The sequence below is a fragment of the Oratosquilla oratoria genome, chromosome 6 (assembly GCF_046742065.1).
Source record: "Oratosquilla oratoria isolate Oo_2021 chromosome 6, ASM4674206v1, whole genome shotgun sequence".
Taxonomy (NCBI): domain Eukaryota; kingdom Metazoa; phylum Arthropoda; class Malacostraca; order Stomatopoda; family Squillidae; genus Oratosquilla; species Oratosquilla oratoria.
Window position 1 is genome coordinate 23,209,026 of NC_134782.1, and position 9,659 is coordinate 23,218,684.

Below are 9,659 nucleotides of genomic sequence, written 5' to 3' on the forward strand. Positions count from 1 at the left end.
TCAAAAATAAAGTCAGTGCTCAATCGTTCGTTCTCTTTCACCCGTGAATTTTGATAACCATAGAAAATATGATGAAGCCAGTTTAGAGAGAATGGATGTTACGTAGGTACGACTACAATAAATATAATCAAGACGCCGACGTCGGCATCATTGCATACCCACTTGCTCCTCATGACGCCTACGTAGGTGTCACCGTATGGAAGTGGTTAAGAAGGACATAGGCAAGAACTGGTCTATCAACAGTGGTCAACGAATGGAATAGACTTAGTAACCATGTAGTGAGCACTGAAACTATCAGTTGTTTTAAGAAAAGGTTAGACATCTTTATGGATAGGGACAACAGGTAGTAATGGACAACTGCCTAGTGTAGGCCTTATGGTCTCTTGCACTCTCCTTCATTCTTATGTTCTTATGTCAGGTCAAGCAGGGGGGAGGGTATTGAGTTTGGTGGTCATCTTGTATAATTTGTTTTATGATTTAGGTGTGAATGCATTTTTGTCTGGAAGTATTCTGTAGCACAGATGGTAGATGCTTGATCATATGCTGATGGTGACTTTTTTCATATTCATCATAAAATTTCTTCCTGAATGATTTATTGGGCAATAGATTTTCAGCTGGTTTTAAAAACTGATAAGAATACTCATGGTGATAAGATTACTTTCTTATCTAAAAATAAAGAGCAACTCACCTGTTTCCTAATGGCAAAGAGGAATTTGTCCTTGATTTCAAAGTCCTCCACTTCTTCAATTACAATTTCGGAGTTATCATCCCTGAAACAAAATATCAATCTAAGTCCTTCATATTATTACTTTACTAGTTCCCAGAACAACAACTACAAAATAGCAGCTACAAATTACTAAGACAAAGAAGAACAATGGCTTAGAAATAATACAATGGAAGCATCCCTTTACAATTTGTTGGTAACATTACTCACTTTAGATAACCAAAACGATTTGGTTTAATGTCACAAACTCCCTCTATCAGGATGCTAGGATGGAGCCCCTTACATAGGATTTTGTACCATGGAATTTAATTAAACATGCCCTTGGTCCAACTTCATGGTGCCAGGGTTCGAACTGGCGTCGCCTCAACCTTCGTCACAAGCTCTAAACCCCTTGGCCAGTGAGCATCCAGATAACCATAAATTAAAGAAAGACCCCATAATAAAACTGAATGGCTGAAACCTTCCATTGTAATAGAATAAAAATATTCTAGACTTCACTTTGGAGACCCACATGAACCTCTTCCAAGAGAAAACCACAGATTAATCAATCAACTAAACTATGAGTTTCTTGTACTTACCTGAACAGTGACTGAGATGCTACCACAGATGCAATCCCTGAAGGTGCCTGTCTCTCAACATATAACTTCGGGGGAGTCACTGCATCATACCAGTAATATGACTTCACAAAAATACCAATCACATGCCAGGATGCACCAAAATCTTCGCTTAACCACAACTGAAATTTTAAATATATAAAAGTTAAAACAAGAGATGCAGTTCAGAAAGGGCACTAATGACATATAAGCTGCACTGGCTGGCAATAGTCCTTGGGTCTTTTGCCAAATCTATTATGAATAGTAGTGGATTCTCAGTACGATAAAGGTGGCGCCCTGGAGGATTGTCAAACCAATGTTAATGACTAACCTGGTAATCTATCCATTCACAGAAGACCTACATAGGAGATGCATTCTATAATCTAGATATCATTACTAATCCTCATCTCTATTGTGTCTTTCCTCAACTGCTCCTAGGATTCCACCTCTTCTTTTCACATACTCCCTATTGCAAAGGTATAAGAATGCTTCCACATTGTTTCCAGGCAAGAGTAAAGAGCCTGGAGAAATCCCTCTGTCCATTCTTTTTCCAAAGGTCAAAGCAAGCTTTGACTTGACCAACCCCCTTACAATAGGATAAGGCGAATGTTACATAAATGTGTATAATAAAGATTTTGAGTTAGAGCCAGGTAAAACATGTTATCTGCTCTATTCTGAATAGACTGGTACCAACAATATGTACCTGTCCAAGGTGGCCTTGTGAGATATCAATCATACCCTGCCACCCATTACCCTTCAATCTCTACCAACTTTGACTAAAATTTATCCACCTTTTTCACCTAAGAAATGCTGACAACCAGTGACTACTCCCCTCCCCATACTACTTTAAGTTGGTGACATCAAACCAATCCTGCACTAATTCAACACAGAAATCAGTCAAATATTTATCATTCATAAGGGCTATGGAGGCCAAGTGTTACAAGCTGCTGTTGGGCTGCACAATGTCAGTCAGTAATTCCTGGCAACGATCACCAATATTACTGACTACACTTATGCTTAAAACAATTTACAATGGATTTTAAAGCCTCTTCCTTACCTGCTTCAGTTTATTCTCCATGTCATATGCAAGGACTACATCAGAATCTGTTGGGTGGTATGTAATCATACTTGGTGTAAAATCCAAGACATGTCTGAGAATAGTCTTTCCCCAATCTCTAGTTGTGTACAAATATTTGTGCACCACATCAGTGAAAACAACCTGTTTGAAGAAAAAATATATATATATATCAGCAAAATAAAAATTATATCATCACCTGCGAATTACTGCTAGTGTCTTGTGACACTGCTTCTGACCCAGGGCAGTGGACAGGATGCAGGGATGACCTGTCATCCAGGAGGTGCCAAGATGAGGGAGGGAGGAGGGTGGAGGGGAGTGGAATATATGGGAAATGAAACAGGTGGCAGTGATTTCTATACCTTTTTCTTTTTGGCTACCCCCATGTGAGGGGAAAAAAGCCTTTGGTACATACATACATACATATACCAAGGCTTTTTTCCCCTTACTGGGGAGGTAGCCAAAAAGGAAAAGGCATAAAATCATTCCCACCCATTCCATCCCTGAATACACTCCACACCCCTCCACCCTCCCTCTTATCTTAGCACCTCCTGGATGACGGGTCATCCCTGCACCTTGTCCATTGCCCTGGGTCAGAAGCAGTGTTGCAAGACACAGCACATCCACAGCAAGGCCATTTCATTAAGTCGGCGACCCCACTCTCCGTCCCCCCATGCATAAAAGGAGAAGACTGGGAGAAATCCCTTCAGGCTGCGTCAAATTTTGCTCACATACACTACCTCACCCCCATCCCCCCCGCCCATTCCACCTCATGCATCACAACATCATCCATATACAACCATTCTCCATTCACCCCTGAAAATATATGTATTAACACTATGACAAGTAAATGTACTTCCACAAAAACACTCATCCTAATATTTGCAAAACTTCACAGCAGGTTCCCCTAAGAATAATCTATGAGAAAATAGCTAAGTCAACAACCAAGTCAAGATTTGTTGTTGAAATTTTAAAGAATAAGAATTATTTTTTCAAAAGCAAGTCTTTGCTTCAAAGTGCTGTAAGCACATGGTCAGAATGTCAACAAAGAGACATCAACTCAAGCTGAAGTAATAAACAAAAAGTTTCCAATCACATGTAGATTTGCTGTTATCTACACTGAGACAAGCGAGGTGGTGTTTGTCACTTTATTCTCTCCAAATAGACTGATCTACATTCTTGGAGCATTGCCTGGGGAAAACTCTGGCAGTTGCTAATGGTACTATTTACATGATGGCTGCCACAACAGGGAACTATATACAATTTATCCTCTACTATCTATGTCTACAATATACAATGCATGCACTGAGTATGGACACTCAGTATTTATGCATAGTGTGGCATTTTAGCTGACCAGCTTCAGATTCAGAACTGGTAGATCATGCATAAAGACCCTATTAAATGTATACTCAAAAGCAGCAGATATGACAATCCAATACCATCTCCCCTCAATACTTCTATGTCCAGAACTATTCCAATCTTCCTTTTGGGTATCACTACACCTATGACCTTTGTAGATGATAGGGACACACTGAATAATTCCCATTATATACACAGAGAAATAACCAGCAGAGTAACCTAAATAAATTTCAACCCTTTTAAACAGCCAAAATCATTAAAAACAAACTCTGTCCAACACAAAACCCGAAAAAGTGTGGCTTTCTTTTCACTTCTCACTGATGATGACATTTAATAATTAATAAATAAACAAAATACTTAACCACCCTCAGTATATGCACCAGGGTAGTATCCACACAAAGTGAAAGATATTAAGAAAATAATGAAAAATCCCATACATCTGAAGCTATAAGAAAACATTTTTTTGTACAACTGTACCAACTCCTGGAATAGCCAAAGATGGAGAAAGAGCACATTTCTGATATCTTCCATCACTACATCAACCTCAAAGAATGGATGCTTAAACTGCCTCTCCTCACTCCCACATAGTGAACCCTAACTATATTTTTTCTATCATACAATCTATGAGCAACTTAGTAAATGTGCATTGGGACATCAAAACACCAAAATGAGTTCTTCTTCAATCTCTTGTTCCAGTTATCTCTTGCAAACAGATGACAAAATATTATCTCAATCCAAGACCTTTATGATTTATACAATCTCAATATATTTACATATTCTTATTTAACATGGAAAGGAATCAAATATGAACAACTTAAAAATAAATTTACTCACATGAGAAGTAAACCTGTCATTTTTATAAAACTTGTTGATGATGGCATAGCTTCCATTAAGAAGACGGAACTTGTCTGTCTTGTTCTCGAAGGTTGTGCTATAGTCATATGATATGAAGACATTGGACGAGGCACTTTCGTTCATGTAACTATCACGTGCCACACACAGTACGGCATCACTCCCTTCACCAGCCCAATCTAACATGATCTGGAGGTGACCATCATTCAAATTGAACTGTTGGAAAAAAAAAAATAATCAAATAATTAGTTCAAGAATTGTTAATCACATCAATTAACAAATACATACATCAAGCCCTTTTTCCCTCTTACAAGGGAGGTATCCCATGTCAAGACATAATTCCACTCACACCCACTCCACTCCCATTTGCCACCCCTCCCTTTTTCTTAACTCCTCCTGGATGACAGGTAATCCCTGCATCTCACCAACTGCCCTAAGTCAGAAGCAATGCAGCAAGACATAGCACACCCACAGCAAGGCTACTTCATTTAATTGGTAACCCCCCTCTCCGTACCTTAATGCAGAAAGAGAGATGAGGGGAAATCCCTCTTTAATATCCCCCCTACACTCCTTTACATACATCACTCACCCCTATCTTCTGTCTCCTCCCTTCTTCGACAGGCATCAGCCTCCTTCTCAACACCCCATCCATCCATCTCATCCTTTGTCACTCCCCTCATGTTCATTCCATCCACCCCTGCCTTCCACACTTCTTTTACTTATCTTTCCTCCCTCATTCTTTTCATGTGTCCAAAACCATCCCAATACTCTTTCATCAATCATATCTCCCAACTCTTTTCCTTCCATGCTGTCATCCTCATTCTCACTCTAACCACTACCATACCTCTCAGACATTTCATCTAAAATTACATTTAAACTCTTCCTCTCTTATGTTCAATGCTTTTGCCCCATATAGTGCTGTTAGCACAATCACCCCTTCATAAATCTCCTCTTAGCATCTATTCCCAAATGTCTATTTCTCATTATATTTTTAAATCCCCCGAGGCATTTCCTTTCTCCTCTCAATCTACATTCTACCCCTACCTTTACTCCTCCCTTTCCCACCACGTGTGCCTTCAAGTATCTAAAGTTATCCACTTCTTCCAGTCTCCCTATTCACTTCCAATTTGCTGCCATCTTCTCCCATTGTACATTTCATCACCTTACTTTCACTCACATTTAACTTCCTCCTTTTTCACTTTCCAAACTCCATCACTAACTTCCTTAATGTATTCTCTGATCCTGCTATAAGCAGTTTTATCAGCAAACAACAATTGGCATATATCCCATTTTTCTCCATTTTCTTTAATCATCTCCAATCCCTGGCCTATTACCCTTGCAATTACCTTCTGCACCACCCCATCCATGTACACATTGAATAGCCATGACAACATGACACATCCCTAGTGAAATCCCAACTTTACCTCAAACCACTCACTCTCTCCAGTTCTAATTCTAAAAAGGCTCTACTACTCTCATAAAAACTCTTGACTGCTTTTAACAGCTTTCCTACTATTCCACATATCTGTAATACCTCTCACAGTGCCTTCCTGTCTACCCTGTCATAAGCCTTTTCCAAATTCATAGAGGCCCAAAAAACATCCTTACCCTTTGGTAGAGCGTTCTCACATATTCGTCTTACCACAAAAATCTGATCCATGCAACTCATACCTTTCCTAAACCCATACTGTTCCTCTCCTATTCCTCTCAATCAAAACCCTCCCACAAACCTTCCCAACTACACTCAACAAAATGACCCCTCCAAAACTACTCCACTCACATTTGTCCCTTTTTCCCTTGTAAAGTGGAGCTATACAGGCACTCCTCCAGTCCTTCAGCACTCTATCCTCTTTTAGACAAACATTAAACAACATCCATCCAGCCAGCCCACCATCACTGTACCTCCCTTTTTTAGACAATTCCACATGACACCCATCTAACCCAAGTGCCTTGCCTGCTCTCTTAATTTTAATCACTGCTCTCATCTCATCTTTTCTTATTTCTCCCCCATTTTCCTCATTCATCAATGTCATTTTCTTAGTGCCTCACACTGCATCCACCTTTCCCTCCTTATTCTCCTTCACAATTAGCATCTCCCTAAAATACTCTGCCCATATTCCTCTTACCACCACCTGTTCCATTATCATCTCTCCATCTGCACCTTTTACCTTTTCTTTTCTACTTCATTCTCCTCCTTTCCTCTCTTGATATCCTTCCAAAACATTTTTATTACTTTCAAAATTTTCTGTCATACTCTTTCCCCATTTTACATTTGCTCTCCTTTATCTTGTTTTACTTCTCTTCCTTTTTTGGTACCTCTCGTATGTTTCTCTCGTCCTACTTTGCAACCAGTCTGTGAATGCTCATTTTTCTTCTACAAAAACCTCTTTGTTTCATTATCCCACCACTCACTACCCTTTCTTCTATTTCCTCCCATTCTCCTTGTTCCACACACCATCTTTGTACACTTTGTGACTTCCTCCTTGAAACATTCCCATTCCTCCTCCACTCCTAGCTCTACTCTTATCTTTCACTTCCTTCCACTCCTCACTCAGCTTCTTATACTCGTAGTCCTTCTACTTTTCCTTTTCATTTAAGCAGTTCACTCTAAGCACCTCCCTACCTGATTAGAAAAAAAAACTCTTATCTCTCAAAATTATTTAAACATGTCATGTTCTTCAGAAGAAAGATGTCAGGCAGGTATGCAGGTCCTGGAAAATGGGTATTTCATTTGGTTGACTTTTTTTTTTTATATTGTCAAAATCTGGGAAAAATCGAGTTAAATACTGCAGGAATGTTATTTAATCATTTAAAAGAAAAAATAATAGGTTGTATTCTTAACTTTGAAATAACCCAAAAAATCATTTTAAAAACATAACTATGGACTCACAATGTATAACAAATTATTTGTGCCACAATTACTATTTACATCATTCATACAGCAATAAGAACAAAACCATTTCACCATTTTTGTAACAGCCACAAAGTGACTGAAATATTAAATAACTATGAAAGGTTCCAAAATAACTGGAAAATTACAATTTATGATCAGTCTTTTGCTTCACATTTTCATGTTAATTACTACTATACAAAAAATTATTTCACTGTCTTAGAAACAATAGCTAATATATTGTGACTGAAAATCTTGTTATGGATTTATTGGACTCTAATGAATGATTATGAAACATCAATACTTATTATGGGAGGCAACACCAGGTTAATTTAAATGCATAATCTTTAATAGCACTAGTCATGACTGTTGTATTAATGTATCCTTGTTTATTTTTAACTTAAAATTGTAAACACTGGCATAAAAATACAATGTGTAAAATTGCAAGGATGGCACAAAAAAGTATTTGACACATTTCTATTGTGATTTATATATAGATTAAATTTAACTGAAATAGGAAATGACTAATCAAAATAAAATCTTGTTTTGATTGTATCCGATTGTACTAAACACTGAAATATCAAAAGTAGTATTTCTTTATACATTCCTATAATAATAAGCAACATTTGTCAAATTGAACTACATAGTCAAAATAAATCAAGTAGGCCAAGTGATTTTTTTTTCTTTTTTATTAACACTGCTAGAAAATCTTTGACAAGTGCAGTTTTGTCCTACAGCTACAGATATATGGAGTTATTTTGAGATATGAAAGCACTTAAGTGGTTATTTTGGAGGGTCAGAAGTTACCCGAACCTGTAAGGATATCCGAGAACTACATAACCTTCAAGAAGGAACTAAAGGCTTGTTAGTTCACTGAGTGCTATGACACGGAGAGCATGTCAATGAGGACGGATTTTGGTTGCTAGTGTAATCGTTTTCAGCTGAGCAAAGCGTCATGCAAGACGGAGCTCAGCATTGAATCGTCACATCAAGTATCAAGTAAGTAAGCATCTTGGGGTTTTGTTGTATGGGCGGTGACAGAATAACACCCTTTGTTGAATTATGTAATGACAAATAGATAATAAATAACAAATTCTCACTGATGTATATTTGTATAAAAAGGAGGTTCAGAGAATAGTTATAGACTATACAATGCCGAAACTTTCTATATCAATGCCAGGTAAAGTTCCAATTGTTTTCAAATTGACTCAAAATTGCTTCTTGCCATCAAATGTACTATAGGCCTTCAACAGATTATCTTAATAATTTAGTTTTGGATTGGAACTTAACAATGACAAGAAAAGAGAGCAAGTACTGGTAGAAGAATTTCCATGAAGAATTTGAGAACACCAAGCCCAAGGATTGGATCAGGTTAGGCTGGGTTAGGTAAGGTTAGGTCAGGATATTTTGTACATCATTGAATTTTCCGTTATTTATAAAACTACCTTTAATCTGGTTAAGACACAATAAAACTGTACTTTCACAAGGAAATGAAATTCACACCTATTCCTCACCTTGTAGAATATTAATATAAGTTCAATCACTAACAATCAGTTCACATAATAAAGGTTTATGATTAGGCAATGAACCTAGTTTTAAAAAATCTAAATAAATAATTTACCTCTGATTTCTCTGGTTCTTTCGTGTCATCATTAACTGATCTCTTGATACGTTTCTTGAATAATTCCTCTGGTGTCTCGTGACTCCCATCTGTAGATACATCCCTTCGCTCCTTCAAAATTTCGTCTATTTCATTAACAGAAATGATGTGGGGAGTCTTAACTTTGGGTCTTGCCACAGTAATTGACTTTGCGGGCATTCCATACCTAATGGAACTGGAACACGCCACAAAAACACAAAACAAGATGATAAATTGAAACGTCTTTCCGGAACTTCGCCGCTCCATGCCTACGTCACGATTAAACTACGTTCACTGCTCGAGTTGTTGTGCCTAGGCCATGGGAAAGATTAGATGGATGTGTTGCCAATTTCTATATAATACGATTGTTTTTCGAGGATATAATTATACTTATATTTTTCTCCCGTAAAAAGTAGACCAAAATCGTACAATTTTATTTGCAAATGTGGCAGTTTGAAAAATTCTGAAGTGTGTTTGCTATTCAAAGAACACAAAGAATTACACAAACTATTCCCTGACAGTAAACT

The 9,659-nt window shown here is 37.7% G+C and overlaps 1 protein-coding gene across 1 annotated transcript in view; it reads right to left on the reverse strand.

The window, feature by feature from the left end:
* The window catches only part of LOC143026342 (sortilin-related receptor-like), a 72,452-nt gene extending 63,017 nt beyond the window's left edge, over positions 1-9,435 (reverse strand). Inside the window, exons 1-5 of the mRNA XM_076186562.1 lie at positions 9,115-9,435; positions 4,586-4,819; positions 2,375-2,536; positions 1,303-1,460; positions 689-770 (exon numbers count right to left, since the gene is read on the reverse strand). Of these exons, the coding sequence (XP_076042677.1) occupies positions 689-770; positions 1,303-1,460; positions 2,375-2,536; positions 4,586-4,819; positions 9,115-9,399 (921 nt within the window). The 5' untranslated portion in view covers positions 9,400-9,435. The remainder of the gene's footprint in view (positions 1-688; positions 771-1,302; positions 1,461-2,374; positions 2,537-4,585; positions 4,820-9,114) is intronic.
* Positions 9,436-9,659: the final 224 nt, after the last annotated feature.